This window comes from Poecilia reticulata, chromosome 10, assembly GCF_904066995.2.
Source record: "Poecilia reticulata chromosome 10, P_reticulata-male-v2, whole genome shotgun sequence".
NCBI classification, from domain to species: Eukaryota; Metazoa; Chordata; class Actinopteri; order Cyprinodontiformes; family Poeciliidae; genus Poecilia; species Poecilia reticulata.
Genome location: NC_088839.1, coordinates 8,387,768 through 8,405,572, shown reverse-complemented (window position 1 = coordinate 8,405,572; position 17,805 = coordinate 8,387,768). Strand labels below are relative to the sequence as shown.

The window sequence follows — 17,805 nt, the reverse complement described above, 5'->3', positions numbered from 1 at the left end:
CAGTACACAGAAAAGACGACCTGAGTGGTTTTCGTGAGCAGGAGGAAAGCTATTGTATTTTCTTAAGCAGCCATGTTACTAGCAGTGTTCGGAAAAAGCATCTAAGGTACTTATTTCATCAAAAGTTATATAAATATAAAGAAAAGAACTACACCTGAAACATCTTTCTGTGTAAATATCTCATGTTACAACATGGACACCTGGTGGCTTAAGACAAATGTAGTTAGTGGTGCAAATGGAGAGAATAAATGTCTCTCCACAGGTGTGGTGCGGAACAACAAACAAACAAATAACTACATTCTTAGTACATTTTGGCGTCATCAATTAAATTATTTTCCATACTCTATTATAATATTCACCAGTATTGAAAGTCTAAACAGGGTTTTGTGGTCATGGAGCATGAATCATGAATTGAGTCTATAAGGTCGAAGGAAAACAAGACATTATGGATGTACTGAGATGGAAAATAAATATATAATACAATATAATATAATATGTAATATTACATTAGAATGTACAGCACTAATATATTATATTATATTATATTATATTATATTATATTATATTATATTGAGCAAAATTAAACATTTTATTAATGGCATTTAATAAATATCACATTTAAGCCACTGTGGCTTCAGGAGCATTTTATGTCACAATTGCATAATTATACCAAGCTGTTTGTAATTAGCACATATTTCATCAAACCTTTTGAAGGTGTAGCACCACTGGAAATAGGCACCACCAACACATCCGCGAACCTGCAAGGATAAGTGGAAATAAGCTGTGGTTTGTTTAATTAGAATTGTCATTTTGACTTTTATCTTTATACATTTAATATTCATAGACATGTATGGGCATTTTAATCTATTATTTCCATTCACACAATTTCATAAATTGATGGCATAAAAGTTAAAAGACCATTTACATTTCATTGACTACCTAGAAATGTAGTAACTATAGCAACAACTTTTTGGGTTTGCTTTAATTGTCATAATTTTATTATTATTATTATTATTATTATTATTATTATTATTATTATTATTATTATTAATCTCTGTTTCATAATATAGAAAACTTACGAACACTAGAAGTAGCCTGAGATATAATTCAGAGGGCAAAATTAACTCCTGCATTCTGGCTCGTCACAACGTCTGCGCATGTGAAAACACGTGACGATTTAACGACGTCAAACGTAGCCTAGGAATTTGTAGTTTAAACAGTGGACGTACAGCACTAACAGTTTGAGACAAAAAGGGAAGCAGAAACTACATTTCCCGGGGATAATAAGAACGAGTTTCCGGTGTTGCAAATTTGCAAGCAGAACTCACTCGAAAGAGATTAGCTAGCGTGCTAGCAGCTGGAACATTTTCAGATGTAGAAATTTGAGCTAAACGGGGGACTTTAGCTATAACTGACACAAAGAGGTAATGTGTATCTCTGATAGTTTTGTTATTTCTGTTTGTGGAGGGAATGACAATTTGTTAAAACCTCTAATTTTTACATTAACGCCACTCTGTATGTTGCTAAACAACAGCAAAGCTCGTTGTTTTTCTGCTGTCGTTATCAGCTTTTGGTTTTAATTCTCGTCATTATCCTGGTTAAACAAAAGAGGCGGTGGTAACAAGCTTAGAGGTGAACTCTGCTTGTATTTTTATGCTCTCGGGGAGCACAGTCCAACGTGCTTTTCTATTTTAAAAAATACTCTTCAATCCTTTCTTGTTAATTTTCTTTTCTCCATCTCTAACAACTGTTTGCTGTTTCCTTTTGTAGACAGCAGATAGTAGAGCTAAAAAGAACCCAGCTGTTGCCATGGCAATCCTTTTTGCTGTGGTGGCTCGTGGAACCACTATCCTGGCGAAGCACGCCTGGTGCGGCGGGAATTTCCTGGAAGTCACCGAACAGATTTTGGCCAAAATTCCTTCAGAGAACAACAAACTGACCTATAGTCACGGCAGGTAAGCTAACACTCCTTGTGTGTTACAGCCATAGCAATGTCAGGCCTGGCTCTTTCTGTCGTAAGGAGTTTCAGAGGTGCTTACATGTTATCTGATTTGAAGTGTATTCTTGTGTGTCGTCAGCATAGTTGAACAAGTCGAGGCTGACCCGTTTTTTTATTTTTCTCTAGCTATCTCTTTCATTACATCTGCCATGATAGAATCATCTACCTGTGCATCACAGATGATGTGAGTATCTCCTAGCTTTAATTATAACCCCCAAAAAGTACTTAATCCCATAGGACTCTAGGATTATGTATTTTTATTTTAGAATGACGATGTTTCTGCTGTTTTTTTTACATGTATACATTAATACAGTGTTTCCCAACCCTGGTCCTCGAGGCACATTGCCCTGGATGTTTTAGATATTTCTCTGCTTTAATATGCCTGATTCAGCTGATTGCAGTTCAGCAAACACTTGTCAATTGAAATCACCTGTGCTAAAGCCAGGTAACACCTAAAACATGCAGGGCAGTGTGCCTCGAAGACCAGGGTTGGGAAACACTGCATTAATACTACACTAACAGAAACATCATCTTTAAGTAAGTTTACCATATCTTTTCATGTTTACCTCTTTTGCGTGCCAGGACTTTGAAAGATCACGTGCATTCGGCTTCCTCAGTGAAGTCAAGAAGCGCTTCCAGACCACATACGGGTCCCGAGCGCAAACTGCTCTACCTTACGCCATGAACAGTGAATTCTCCTCTACTCTTGCAGCCCAGATGGTGAGTAGATAGAAATCTATGTATGCAGGGGAAACTTTTTTCTTTTTTTTTGCGAGAGACGTCAAAAAACATCAAGTGTTCTGATGTTCTTTCTGTGCATCTTTGGTTGTTTATTTATTTCAAAAGGGAATATTTATTTATTTATTTCAAACATGATAGAAGTATAAAATCACACACATGAACAAGGAATGCAAAAGACACATATTTCTGTACCGCAATTTTAACTTGCTCGGAAAGGAGTAGGAAGATTTACTTATGAACTCATTACATATTTTCAGATGGACCCTCATTATTAAATCAAATAAAGAACAATAAACATAGGCTAATTATAAATCTGGGCTTACATATGTAAATATATACATCCACACACACACACTCATATGCATTAGCCTCAGTTTACACATTTGTGCTAACTCTCACCCATATTGCTATGTGTTGTGAAAATGACTTCCTTATATTTCCTTTTAAATTGTATTAAATTTTGACTTTGTAAACAAAACATGTCATAGTTTGCCATAAAGTAAATTTTTCATCTGACAAGTTAATAATAATAAAGTATTTTTTTTTTTTTAATCTGAATAACCATATCAGGTTATTCATATATTTGAAAAGAGTAAAAAATGCCATATAGCACAAAAGTTCACCACAGTACAAGCAACACATTAAAAAAGCAGAGTGAATATAAGAATCACAGGATCAGTGACTGCACACTGGGAGTCATAGTTTTAAGTTTGGAGAAAATAATTTAAAAGACCCATACGTTCTTATGCTTGCTGGTATTTTATAGCAGTTGAGACCAGAAGGAAATTTGCTAACGTCATCATATTTTTTCCCAGCTCAGCAGACGATGTCTCATTAAAATATCGCAATGATAATATCCTATAGGCTTCTTATCCAAGACGTTCGATGTCTGTTCATAAAGTATCTCTTCAGGCTTTAGATTTGTGTCGGACACAATCCCAAGACATTTAGCTTGTTTTACCAATGTGATCTTTTATTTGTAAATAAATACATCTGGGTCAGTATGGCTTTGCATACACTAGATTATGACCAGCATGGACACCCTCACAGGTCTTCAACAAACTGCTGGGCTCTGTCAGGACCAGCATTAGGATCAGTGGGCTTCAGTGCTCTGGACTTTGTCTCAGATTAACCGCTGTTCACACTTTCGATAAGTATTGATCCGGAACTGACAGAGGATCCTATCATTTAGCTATTTGTTCTTTGTCCTTACCCACATTGTCACTCGCACACACACACACAAAAAAATGATCTGAAATTAAGCCAACACATTTGGAAATAATTACTGTTTTCCAAATTGTGAATAGTTAATATGATTTAAAAGTTGTCGAGCCATTTCCAAAAACAAAAACGCCTTTGAATCTGTTTTGCAGAAGCACCACTCAGACCCGAGGGGGACGGATCGAGTGACTGAGACTCAAATGCAAGTTGACGACCTGAAGGGTATTATGGTCCGTGACATAGGTAAGCAGCTCTATTGGCTTTTAGAAAAAGATATTATCAGTAGTGATTTTTAATGAGCTCTGGAATAAGCTCATTAAACATTTTATGTGGCTAAAAATGTTTTAGTAAAACCACAAACGGTCTACAAGTTTGTTTCTGTTAGGACATTATTCCATGTTCAGTCAAGATATCACACAAACTTTCTTATGACAAATATATTAGAATTTTTATCTCTAATAGTTCCTTAACCTCATTAAATCCTCCTGGTTGGAGAAGTGTGTCTTCATCCCCTGATGCTCTGCCAAGGCAGTGCTGATGTCTGCTTCAATAAAAGCTCCAAGCCGACATTGTAACACATGAAACTCCAGGGAATATCTGACTGGTTTTCCCAGTCTCACGTCGTTGCATGTTTTTATTCACCCACAGCTCTGTGTGCTTTTTACAGACCTGGTCGCTCAGAGGGGAGAGAAGCTGGAGTTGCTGATTGACAAGACAGAAAATCTGGTTGATTCAGTGAGTTTTGAAATGCAGACGTTGACCTGCAGTTGCCCTATATACATGTGTTTCACTTTATGAATAGTATTGAGTTGTAGAGATTGCATACAGTTGATCCTTTAATGGATTTTGTCACCTTACAGCCACAAACCTCAATGTGTTTCAATGAGATTTTATGTAATAAACCAGCACAAAGTAGTGCATATTTGTGAAGTAGAGGAGGAATTAGAAATGGTGTCCAAATCTTTTAACAAAAAAAAAGTGTGCTATCCATTTGCATTCAGCTACTCTGAGTCAATGCTGAGTAGAATTGGGTTTTGCTACAATTAAATCTTTTTACAATTACAATAAAATCTCAACTGGCTTTGCACTTTAAGAAACTAACATTTGTGGTTGTAAAATTCCTCAAACTTAGTTTAGATTTAGAGAATCTGTAAACATCCATTTTCACACTTAACCACAGATTCTGTTAGATTTAGAGCTGGACTTTGACTGAACCACTACAACACATAAATAAGGTCCAGTCAGAGGTCTCGCTACATGTTCCCCATTCCATTCAAGCCTTCTGTCAACACCAGATTTGGCACAGAGATGATGTGCGGTGTTGATTTTCCAGCATAAAAGATTTAATTCTGAGCTCATTTTATCACAGATAAATATAGCTTTGCACTCCTTTTCATGTTTTTTATTTGTAAAATGCTTTTGGAAACAATCTTCTTTCACTGTACACACATGAGTAATTGTCTTTCCCTCTGCTGCTCCACCAGTCGGTCACGTTTAAAACCACGAGTCGTAACCTCGCACGAGCCATGTGCATGAAGAACCTCAAACTGACGGTTGTCGTCGTGCTGGTTGCTCTGGTGAGTATAAAAACGATCGCCGTCAGTGATGAAATGCTCCTTTGTAGCAGCTGACCTGTTTAAGCAGAAATGTACCCTTTTATTTTTTCCTTAAGATCGATCTTTCTAAAGGCTCTCGCTGTGCAAGCGCTATCAGAGCTGCTCAGTCTTGTGATAAAACATAGCAGTCGGTGAACTCTCTCTGCTCCCTCCAGGTGGTCCTCTACATCATCGTGTCTGCTTCCTGTGGAGGCCTCAGCTGGCCATCATGCGTCAAGAAATAAGACGGAAGCGGGGATGAAAGCGGCAGACTGAGGAAGAGGAGGAGAAAGACCTGTTTAACTTCAAATGCCAATGGACGAACAGACATGCAGCGCTCTTTTCTACCCTCTCCTTCCCGCCCCCCTCTAACGTCGCCGGAAGACGCATGCTTCGTCTCCTCCGTCCTGCTCTGTCGCCCTCACGCTACAAATCTGCACATTTATCTGCCTTCAGGACCCAGGAGTCCCAACTTTTACACCCACATTTCTAAACTGTGGCCTGAATCCGATGTGGGAGAATAAATCTTGTCCTGCTGTCCGTCTGGCACATCCATCCCGTCTCATGCACTCGTTGGGCCTGACGTGTCAGGTTGTGATCTTTGTCTTGCACCTGTGTCTGTGTAAATAATCCACTCAGACTGATGAACTACAAAAAAGAAAAAAGCCAACTGTAACCTTTTTTTTTTTTTTGATGTCAGAAGAAACATGCGGCACCTGCAGGCATCAGTAGCATCCATCTTTTGCTGCAGAGCTGAGAGTTTGAGCCTCCTTCAAACTACTAAAGTAAACAGTTTGGGATAAACCAATGCAGTATGCATATTTACATTTGCTTAATCACATAATGCAACAGCACCTTCTAAATTGTGTGTTATAAAATAGCAGATATTATCAAAAGAATGAGTATTGATCAATATTACTGATAGTTAATAGCTATTTTAAAGCATTTGTGATTAATGAAAGGATTTATTTCTTCCTCCTGCTGGCTGTGAACCTGATTGAAAGCTTCCTTTGTACCATTCCCTACCAATGGGATGTTCAGTGTGCCCATCATTATTATTTTTTTTAACACAGTGCACTTTTGATAATGTACATAGCTCTTTGTCTTCTGGCATCATATGGCTTTTGATCATGGTGTTATTTAATTACTGTACCTCCAGATTTAAATGAATAAAATAATCCGATGGCTTAGAGTGGAGCATCTCTGGGTAAAGCATGTTGAAAAGCAAGATGGAGGAGCTTGTCATTGTAAAGTTTATGGAAAAGTGAAAGTTTCACTTCAGCTGGTGTGGCAGTAATCCTCTAGGTGGTCAGAAACTCATCAAAATTTCTTTAAAAATAACCTAATTTCAAATATATATGTTTATGCAAATAGTGTTTGTATGAACTATATAATATCTACTGTTTCTTGCACATCAAAATATTGACAAGTAAATTGTCCTATATTGAGAAGCTAGAATAATTTCATTTTTACATCCATTCTCGTATGACAAACATTCAGCGTCAAACTTTCTTAATATCACAATTTATTCATTTTTCAACCTGTCGTCAATACTTACATCAACAGAAAAATTCCAATCCAATAATTGAAATGATTCAAATCTGCCAAACTTCCATCCGTCATATGTCATCTTTGTTTTTCTGGAACTAACCAAAGGAAATGTATTTTTGTACACGATATTTATAACTGAAATTGAACTTTCTTCTTGTGTTGCATAAAAACACAAGAATAAAGTGCAGTAATCTCAACATTACTGCGATCTTGAGATGATTGTCAAGAGTGTGATGAGAGACACGTGGCCACTAAAGCCTGCTATTAAAGAACAACAGCTCAGGTGGAAACATTATCAACATAACACTCTTAGTTGTACAGAAGCAGAAGTCTTGTTTGCAGCAAGTAACGTTGAGGGCAAAGCAGAGTATGTTTGTTGGGCAGAGCAGCCCGGCTACATCCTTTCTGAGGTGTGTGTGAACACATCATCTCCCCCACTGTCTCTCTCTCTCTCTCTCTCTCTCTCTCTATATATATATATATATATATATATATATATATATATATACACTGCTCAAAAAAAATAAAGGGAACACTTTAACATTTAAGTGAACACTGAAGTGTTCCCTTTATTTTTTTGAGCAGTATATATATATATATATATATAAGTGATTCTGATATATATCGACCTGACCTAGGTCAGGTTGATTAAAAATGTAATTTTATTTTATTTTTTTAAATTGCTCAACTGGGAGCCTGTACCTTAGCATCTTTACATTTCCAAAACATTATTTGTCATATTTGCATGCATAAGGTTGAGAAATAACAAAAAAAAAAAAATCTGGGAAAATTAAAAGCCATTTTGTCCCTATTCTCAAGAATCACTCATATATAATAACGGTATTTAATCAAATGAAATTGCTTATAATTCTGCCAGAGTAAGGTCCTTCTATCAAATGACCCTGATTGGTAGGATTTATTTAACATTTGGAGCTGATTTATTAGCTTACAGTGGACTCCAAACCCATCGTCTCTATCTCTCATTCTCTCAATAGTCAAAGTTCATCCAAACAAACTCTTTCATCACTTCGGGCTGATAGCTAACGCGTGGTAAATACTAGTATGTCGTTTTAAATACCAGACTGGTTCCATGACTGCAGTGAAAAGCCTAGTAATGAACAGGTGGAACTAATTGCTCTCGCAACGACGTCTGGTCTCCAGGGTGACAGGTAGTCTCCTAGATATGTGGACTCATTTATGCTAACGTTTATCTATTTTAGTAATGTATTTACATTCTAAAAAACGTTGCATGCTGGGGAGGTGGTAAGATATTTTTTTTATGTCTTCTTACGCATTTATTTTTAGAAGTTAGTTGAAGTTTGACATAAGCTGAGATACTCCAGGACTCTTGACTAGCAAAACTAACTCGCAGTTAGCACCGTTTTTATTTTCACTGACGGCTGGAATTCACTGTGTTAGTTGTAAGTTAGCGGTAACCGCCGTCCTGCAACCAGTAACACGTCTTATTTAAAGTCAAAAACATGTTCTGTTATAGGAGTTTGACCCGCTGACGACTGTCGTGTTCAAACCAGCTGAAGGAGAACAGACGGGGTCAATCTATCAGGTGTTAAAGAGCAAGGTTTTGATCAGAAACGGACTTCTAGAGAGTTAAGGTAATAAGGTTTCATGTATGTCTTTTAACTACAACCTTTTAAGTAATAGCGTCTTCTTTACAAAGTGAGTGTATACATGAAATTCAGAGTAATCTGTCATGGTCTATAGACTATATAGGGGAGGCAGTGACTGATAACTAAGTGAAAACAACAAACCATGCAGGTATTTTGATTTTTCCAGCTGTTTAATATCCAGATGTTCTGCTTTGGACTTTCACAGCCTTGACTATTTCTAGGAATATCACACAAACTGTACCTTGATCCAGCCTCAGATACACAAACAGGCTGGAGTCTATGGTCAGTCTAGATCTCAGCCTGAATGTGGTTGTAGAATTTAGCGCTGTGCCCATTTATCACATCTAGATCTTTTTTTTTTTTTTTTTATGTGATCTGAAAATCAGAGATGTCGTTTGTGTAATTGTAATTTGATAAAATGGGCTCTGTCTTGGGTAATTTTTTTGCCTTGTGAATATTGTATAAACTTTATTTTTAGGACTCTAAAGTGGGACGAAAGTGAGACATATTCTAGACAGATCATCAGTCCATCACGAGCAGTTAGGGTCATCTTGTGCTGCACATTGGCATTCCACATGTCTTAACCTTTTTGTGTCGCTTTAGTTTGTTTTGTCCTGGTTTTGAGTGAAGTTGGCCACCCCACCTCCTTCAAATCAGACAAAATGGGTGTCAAATTGTTTGTGCCACTATCATTTTAAGGATATTACGAAATGTTTCTAGAGGTCATGAAAGGTCAACCAGCCCTCTTCTTAAAATCAGACAAAATTGGTGTCAATCACCTTGACAATGTTTGTGTAGCAAAAAAATTTTGTCTGTGATTCTTTGGCTTTGGAGATACTGATGAAAGTTTAAAGGCCAGTTAGATGTAGTAAAGTGGGGATTTGAGGGGGTGCTTTTTGACCTTTTTACTTTTAAACTTATCCTTAAAAAAACTCACTCAAGTTGTTCACAAAATTGTATCTCGTTCTACAGCTTTTTTTGGTTTATTTGTTTATTTGTTTGGATTTATGTTTCACTTTTAGGCAAAGTTGCATCTTTTCCTTTTTAGATTTTTATTAGATTTTTTTTGCTCATCAACTTGGAGCATTTTTTTCTACTTTAAAGCAGCATTTCCTCTTAGTGAAACTTTCCCATTGTCATACAGTTACAGTAAACTAATTGTTGTGCATTCAGTGGAGTCCTTTAGACTGAACTCAGACTGAAGGATGGCTTGTGCTAATTTTACCAGAATATCTTTTACCTTACCCAGAACTGCTTTCTTGTGTTTTTTATTTAATCCCTGTTGACCTTGAATCCAGCAGCTTGACCTGCTGCCCCTTTGGGCAGCAGACTATCATCTTGTCAAAGTTTTTGGTGGCTGCTCCCATTACTCATACCACCTTCTTGAGTGTTACAGATTATGTTCACCTACCCGTGCAAAGATAAAGACACTAACTTTGATTCAGTTCAGTTTAATGATTAACCCAGGTACAAGGTTCTGCTATGTGCAAGTCACATTTTGTTGCAAATTAATTTGAGGTGTTCATGAAATATAACTTTAAGAAGCCAGATAGGGTAGGGTGTACCACATTATCAATTATGCCTGTCAAAACATACAGGGCAGTTTGTGTTCTGCCTTATTTGGTTAATATTGCTCAATGGCTTCAATTACATAACACTCCCATTTTAATAGGATTTCACAGGACATGCGACATCACAGCGCTCTGCAGAGATCAACTCTGTGCAGTGATTTATATGTCATCTTGACTCATGATTGGTTCTTTGGGTTGTCTGGCTTTATATAGATTAAGCAGAAATAGTGAGGGTTTTATGGAGTGGGGTCAGGATCAAATGACAAGCTGGTTCTGTTGAACATGAATGTTGTCAGCAAGGGCTTTTGAAAACGTATCAACTGTACTGACTGCTGTTTGTGTAATGCAATGTTGATTTTATTTTTGCCCCTTTTTTTACTTTTGGACAGTAACAGTGGCAACAATGTATTGTTTTTACAGCAGGGAGGAGTTGATTAGCAATTCAAAAACTTAAATATCTGAACTACAACTTCAACTCCACATCCCAGAGGAGTTGAAAAGGAGGCTTTATGGAGAGAGAGACATTCAAACCATCTCTTCCACCTATCATAATGGGCAAGGATCATTTCTCCAACTACAACTTCTCTATCCGGCTTTTTAACCAAAGAGGAGCTGCAAAAGCAACTTGGGTGGGTTAGCAGTTGCCTGCCAGCAACTGATGTGTCCAAGACGTGTTCCTGTGGAATATTGTCTCTGAACTGTTGGCATGTCATGATGATGATGACGTCGTCATGCGGCAACAGTCTTCACTCACAGGATTCTTCAGAGTTGAAGCAAGACTGACTGCTACCAGATGCCCTTCCTGCCAACAGCATCACCGTCCACAACTATCCAAACTTGGGAGATATGAGTTACAGCAACTTTTAATTTCACCTTTAGGATACATACAATATTTTTGACCTGAATTGAAAAGTTTGAGTTTTACTTCAAATTCCAGTGCGTCATTGGTGGGATACAGTGTCTGGTAGCCGTCCTGCTCCCTTCATTTTGTCCCACACACAAAAAGCTGCCTGATCCTTTCCTTCATAGCAGAAAGCCTTTGGCTGCTTAGCAACACTGAATGCCAACTCCGTCTGGCTGTCCGCGGCCACTCCCCTTTCAGTAGGATAAGGTGTCATGTCGCCTCGCTCCTTTTGTAAGCGTGCAACCCAACCGGGGGCGCAGTTCCTAGCTGGACCTTGACACGTGTGTGCAGGCAGAGCATGGAGAAACAAACTTCCTCTTGATGTCTTGCGCAGGAGCTGCTGGGAGAGCCTGCAGGAGGCCCGCATGGAGAAAATGATATTACTGAGGAGAACAAAAACCTAAACTAACAACTTCACAGGGGGCTTGTTCTCTCAGCCTTTGTTGGTATTGATGCACGGCTGAGTTTGAACACAAGACAAGAAGGCTGGTGGGATGGAGGCTGACTTGAAGCGACGTCTACCCAGCTGGCTGAGTTTGACGTTTGGAAGGAAAACTGGGATGGAAGACTCTCCTGAAACAAAATAAAATGTGAATGTATTTTTATTCACATCACTGGACGGATAAAGGACTAATAGATTCTGAAGGTTGGTTCATACTACACTGAAACACTCACTGAAAATGAGTTTCAGTTTTAGCAGTATTTTTGTTTTAGTGATTCACAGCTTTGATCCCTCTGGCTCTGTTTTCCCATAAACACAGTCAGGACAGAGTCTGAAGTTGCTGTTCCTTATGTAACACTCATTGCTCATTTACATTTTTAACCAGGACAGTCACTGCTTTTTATCAGCATTTCACTTGGGGATTATATTACCTTTGATGGGTAGTCCCTGCCAAAGTTCAGTGTGTGCAACAATTCTTCAAGGCTTATGAATTCAGACTTGATTGTAAAGTTTGTAATGCACAACGAAGTGTGTTTCATGGATGGTAAGCCTAATTGATATTTACTCTATAAGGAATAAGGAGTTGTATAGGTTAAAATATAATTTTTTTTTAACTTACTGTAGCATTTTTAAATTTTTGCGTTGACTCGTGTTTTTTAACTATATGCCTATATTGTTTTTTTTTTTCTCCAACTCTAAATGTGTTGATTCCTGTTACCAGGTGTTTTATTACAAGATTTAGATGGCAATGAATATTTTATAAAAGTAGTTAAAAGCTGTTCAGTGTCATTTTACTTTATGTTGGATTGCACAATAACGGACAACACTGCAACCACAAAGAACCACTTTGTAATATTTAGTTGCTATTATATTTTCAAAGAAAGGCATTCACAGCGTGCTTGCTGATAATTTATCCCATCTGTGTAGGAACTTTCACAGCCTTAGATGCCTTCACATGACCAAGAATTCACCTGCCAAGTTGTTCAAAGAACTTTCATTCATTGTCTAAATATGCTTGATGCTTAAATTAAATGTAATTCAATTACAGTAATAACTGTTTATCTTACTGTGGTGTGACCTTAACTTGGACGATTCTGCATTTTTTTCAGTGTATGTGGTTTTTTACAACTCTTTCTTCACAATGTTAGACCTTACTAAGCAATGAAACGATAAATAATCCAAGCCATTAAAGCCACAGCCAAGCATTAGTAGACTGCCTTAGAAAAAAAAGGAATTTTAAGTTTTAACAAATAGGAAGGATTTTAAAGGGAACTACTTGATTTGTACATTGAGCTGTCCAAGGATTTAAATATTTGTATTTGGATAGATTTAAAATTTTTATTTATTTTTAAATGGTAAAGAATGCCCTCAGTCTTTCTAGTTTTAATGTTTTTATGGTATTTGTGATCTGATCTCTGTACTCTGTTTTGTTTCTACAGTGGTGCCTTTGTTGTTGTTTCTGGCAAGCTTTGCTGTGCAACCTGCTTAAGCAAACACAATAGTGCCACAGCAAAGCTATTAAGATGTCAACATCTCAGACTGAACGGCTGCTGGCCTAATAGTTTATTTAGGGTTAGACTTGTTATTAATTCACATCAGTTGGCTCATTTTAGTTTGCTTCCATTTTATCAAAATTGTTTTAACATGAAGTTTAAGTATTTTCCATAAAATTATATAAGCTGACATCAGTCATAGTTGATTCCAGTTCAATTGAAGTTTGGCATATTAACACATCTGGGCCTATGTCATGACCTCCCACTTTGAGTATTTCTGTAAAATTTATAAAAAGTATATTTTTAATTGTTTAGAAAGAAAGTGACATTTCTTTCTTTTTCTTATTCAGGCCTGCTCAACAAATGTGATGGATTACAGGGGTGTTGGCCAAAAGACCAAACTTGAATCCAGTCCTGACTCTACAATGGCTAAGACATTTAATTTACCAAGTGACTCCTGTGAGAGCTCAGCAGATACCCCAACGAGAGACGGGCAACTTTCTACATCACCCGACTCCGACGGCATTTCCAGCCTGAGTGAAAGAGAAGCCAGTGGCTCCCCTTACATCAACACAGACCACTGTCTAAACGAACATTCCTCTGTGGGCAACAGCCACACTTCCACCTCAGCACAGCAGGATCTTCTCACCATTGTAACTTCAAATATGAATGAAACATTTATTAACGCACCTGTAATTAGAAGTCCGAATTCCCAGGACAAAAGTTTGAGCCTTGCTCATCATGGACAAACTGGACCTGAGACGGATGAGAGCTCTAGTAAACATGGAGAACAAGACGATAAGAATGAGGAGATCGCCTCAAACGTGGCTGGAGGAGAAGGCAAGTTGAGTTCAAGTGACACTTTCTGTTGTGGACACAGTGGGAATGGGCACATCTTACTAAGCTCTGGAGAAATGGTGGTGAGAAGTCGCTGTTCATGTCTGGAAGATCAATCCCTCATGATATTCTCCTCGATGGAGGATTCAAGCGTTTCTGCTACCGCAGGCACCATGTCTATGCCTTTAGAGTCTATCATGCCAGATGTTTGCAAAGCATCCACAGAGCAAGAGACCAAGGAAAGCATGGGACATTCTACTCTTGGTGTGACTTTCAACCAGGCAAACAGTTTGGATAATCTCACTGAGGAAATTGATATGTCAGCATTCGGCTCCCATGTACCACTGCCAAGTGAAGGTGGTCTTTTCTTAACCTTTATTTGTGAAACACCGACCGACCAGACAAACCAGGTCAAGTCTTCCGGTGCTGACGCAGAGCTTCTGCCTCGGGTTACAGAAGAGTTTACTTCAGAACTTGGCAAAACCTTTGGGTCCGCTGTGTCAGGAGCGCAGGACAGCGATGGCGACATTCATACGTCCACTCCGGTGCAGTGCATTGTGAATAAGATACCCAACCTCTCCGCTCTCCTCTCTCCTTTCAATGAAAATGTTAACAGCCCAAGTTTGCAGCTCGAGAAAAGGAAGCACATTTTTGTCGCCTCTAAAGAGCCTCCGGTTGCAGGACTCACACCATCAATCTGCAAAGTCAAGAAAACAGAATTGCAGAAGGTTCCCATATCCAACATTGATACTGCGAAATTTAAAAATGTAACTAGAATGGCACAGCAAGCAGCTGTACCAGGCACTGATAAACTACAAAGGTCCCGGCAGGTAAAAAAAAATGGTGAGGTTAATAAAAAAAACACTTTTAGGTTTACCACTGCCAAAGTTATGGGCAGAAATATGGGCGCCTCTGCTACCTCTAAAACATTTGGTCCTATTGGACAAGTTAAAAGAGCTGCTGCTTCAGGACTAACTGGCAAATCTTCACATGGGTGTGATGCAGTATCTTCACCTGATCTCCATCCAGCTGTCCAAGAATATGTTCCAGTGGTCCAGTTTAGTGTAAACAGCTTTGAAGTTATGCCAGCAAACACCAGCCAAGTATCCAAGGAATCTGCACAACATCCTGGCGGCCTGAGCAGTACTTCGGAAATGTCGTCTAGACGGAGCCAAGTGGATCCCAAACCCACTCCAAAGAAGGGTGTTTCAAACAAAACTGGGGTCGGCTCAGGTTCAGCTGCTGGTCAAGACAGGTTGTGGGCTCGCCGCTACGCTGATGGTTTGCCCAAAGACAAGAAAGCAACTCAAGGGGTCGCGGCTGGTTTTCCAGCTTCTCGAGATGATGGTGGCAAGAACTCAACCAAAGCAGGCAGTCCGAAGTGCCCTTCTCAGCTTAAGCACGTTGAAGAAGCAAACAGTCCTGCGAACAACTCAAGAGGAGTAAAGAAGACCAGTTTGGTGGTGAGTGGATACTTGAACATACACCGTTTGGACAGTATATTTTGCATGGGGTTTACATTTTGTTTTGTTTTTCCCTGTCTCCCAGGCAGAAGCCAGCAAGTCAGCGGGAGCTCAGCTGAATGAAAATAAAAGTAGAACTCAAGATCTTGGTTCTCCCAGACAAGATAGAGGAGCATCACTTCCCCAGCCTCCAGCTGCCAGTCCCAGACTCGCCCCTCTGCCAGTCAGGTCCAAACGGGGAGCCTTGAGAACGACTGAGAGCAGGATCACAGGAACTGTTGGGAAGGCCCAAACAAGCACAAGTAGCAAAGGTAGGCTAATCTTTCAATTAAGTTTATTTATTAGTCCCAGAAAAACACTGGACACTACTGAGCTTGTGGTCATGCTAAAGTAATGAGTGAGATGGGTTCAAGTTAAAGATTCATTTGGATACCTCTATTCTCCAAGTGATTCATGCTAAGTATATTATTTAAAATGTATTGATTTTAGTCATTTCTTTCTAAATAAAAAATGTACTAAAATATAACATACAGCTCTGGAAAAATTTAAGAGACCACTTTATATTATCAGTGTACTTGTGTAACAAGTACAGCGATGAATTTGGAAGGTCATAAAAGACACAAATTATCTCCAAATGATCTGAGAAAAATGAAACCTGAAGCTGCCAGGAACTCATTCTTCTTTAGTGTAATATGCCAGAACTGCAGACTAGCAGAAATACACAGAAGTAGAAGTGGTTTAATGCTCTGGCACTTGGACAACGTAATAAAGGCTGAAATCCTTTAGTTTTCTAAAATAATAATAATTAAAAAATTGGTTCTCAAAAATAACCAAAACATCTCTCCAGTTGTCACTTTTTGAAATTGGTTACTAAAATTAATTAATTCATTATTTTTCATTCAAAATGAATTCTGTAATTTATTGAGATATACCTGCTAGTTTGGCAGCCAACTATGTAGTTGGCTGTATCATATGTATACATAATGTTATCATAATGTTGAATGAAGCAGGCTGCTGTAGCATGGTCTCGCCATCAGATGGTGACATTGAGCATATTCTGATATGGGCTCAAGCGGCTACACCACTTTAGAAAACAGTGTGGCATTTGGTGGTTTACGTATGAATTTTAGCTGGAGAGTTTCTGGTATTTTATTTACAATCAAAAGAAAGTACAATGTTTCTTTTTATTAAATCTTTGTCATTTTGTGTGTTTTTTTTTTTCATTTTCTCAATTGCGTACCAGGCAGTCACAAAGCAGTGGGAACAGAGGAGACATCCACAGGCATTAAGCTCCATCAAAATGCACCCAAGCCTCTTCAAACTCCCGGTCGCTCCTCACTCGTGGGCCGTTCCTTAGATCCTGTTAGACCCCCAAAGAAGAACCCGGTTCTGGGTCAGGATTCTAAGAATACACCAGGTGAGGCTTATTGATATGCAGAAATAAGGACAGCTACTGCAGGCTAATACACAAATGTGTAAAATCGTTTTTTAGTGTGAAGACCACAATTTTTTTTTTACCCACTGACTATACAGCTGGAACAGGAGGGCAATTGTTGACCAATTTCAGGCCTTGACCTTAATATGAATATTTTTCTTTCTTTTTTTTCTTTGTTTCTCTTTCTAAAATATGTTTTAAATAAACTTGTCTCAAGGCCAATAGTATAAAGCATGAGGACCTCTGTTATGAACTGGTCCTCTCACCCAGAATATTCAATGGACTGCAGCCTGCTGTGATTGGCTGAGAGAACCCGTACTTCAAACTGGTGAACCCCACCTTGTGTTGTCATGGTAACGCTCGCTGTTCCACTCTACTTAACACAACGTAGCCTGGAGGAGTAAAAGCAGACACATTCAGACCCATGTCCTCTGAGGTGGACAGAAAGCAAAGTCTCCAAATTCTGAGCTGAAAACCTATGGATGGCTACACCGGACTTCGAAGCTGCACCTGGACTGAGTCCCCAGCTCACGTCTTCCATAACTCCTCTGTAGGCGGATGTAACCATGCAGAATCCAGCTGTCACCTCGCGCTGCTGACGTGTCTGCTCATCGGATCCTATCGCCTCTGTATCGTCCCTTTGTTGACTGCGTTTCATGGAAATGGTAGAAAGCTTTGGAAACGCAACAACAAATTACAAGTTGCTGTTTCTGTTTACTGTTAGGTAGACTTGTAGCATTCAGGTTTAGCAGAAACTGTAATTTTGCAAAGTATGTAAAACTTTCATGTTTTGTTTTATTTTTTCCCTGGCAAATGGTAGTCATGATGATCAACATTCTGTTCATAATTTTGTTTTTTGTTGATTTAACAGAATAGAATTTTATTTTTAGTTCAAAAATACTTTATTGATCCCAACGTGATTATT

General features: G+C 38.6%; 2 protein-coding genes across 9 annotated transcripts in view; both read left to right on the top strand.

The window, feature by feature from the left end:
- The first annotated feature begins 5 nt into the window (after positions 1–5).
- sybl1 (synaptobrevin-like 1) lies at positions 6–6,746 on the top strand. 3 transcript variants are annotated; one of them, XM_008419679.3, is made up of 8 exons: positions 6–106; positions 1,771–1,955; positions 2,126–2,183; positions 2,582–2,719; positions 4,114–4,204; positions 4,629–4,696; positions 5,446–5,538; positions 5,733–6,746. In XM_008419679.3, the coding sequence occupies exons 2-8, from the start codon at positions 1,810–1,812 to the stop codon at positions 5,799–5,801; spliced, it is 663 nt and encodes a 220-aa protein (XP_008417901.1). In that variant the 5' UTR covers positions 6–106; positions 1,771–1,809; the 3' UTR covers positions 5,802–6,746. The 3 variants fall into 3 exon arrangements, with proteins under 3 accessions (XP_008417901.1, XP_008417902.1, XP_008417900.1); XM_008419680.3 differs by lacking the exon at positions 6–106 and adding an exon at positions 680–786; XM_008419678.3 differs by lacking the exon at positions 6–106 and adding an exon at positions 1,221–1,424.
- Positions 6,747–8,143: 1,397 nt separating this feature from the next.
- The window catches only part of mtus1a (microtubule associated tumor suppressor 1a), a 30,119-nt gene continuing 20,457 nt past the window's right edge, over positions 8,144–17,805 (top strand). For 2 of the 6 annotated variants that reach the window (XM_008419684.2, XM_008419681.2), the window contains exons 1-5: positions 8,236–8,370; positions 8,603–8,720; positions 13,496–15,445; positions 15,531–15,756; positions 16,689–16,862. In XM_008419684.2, the coding sequence (XP_008417906.1) occupies positions 13,514–15,445; positions 15,531–15,756; positions 16,689–16,862 (2,332 nt within the window). In that variant the 5' untranslated portion in view covers positions 8,236–8,370; positions 8,603–8,720; positions 13,496–13,513. Of the gene's footprint in view, positions 8,371–8,602; positions 8,721–11,457; positions 11,857–13,495; positions 15,446–15,530; positions 15,757–16,688; positions 16,863–17,180; positions 17,546–17,805 lie in introns of those variants that run through there. The other 4 variants (XM_008419682.2, XM_017307202.2, XM_008419683.2 and 1 more) reach the window with 4 other exon arrangements.

Coding starts and splice junctions, on each gene's coding strand:
- sybl1 (XM_008419679.3), top strand. CDS start 1,810: ATGGCAATCCTTTTTGCTGTGGTGGCTCGTGGAACCACTATCCTGGCG. Junction 1,956..2,125: donor CTGACCTATAGTCACGGCAG/GTAAGCTAACAC, acceptor ATTTTTCTCTAG/CTATCTCTTTCATTACATCT. Junction 5,539..5,732: donor TCGTCGTGCTGGTTGCTCTG/GTGAGTATAAAA, acceptor TGCTCCCTCCAG/GTGGTCCTCTACATCATCGT.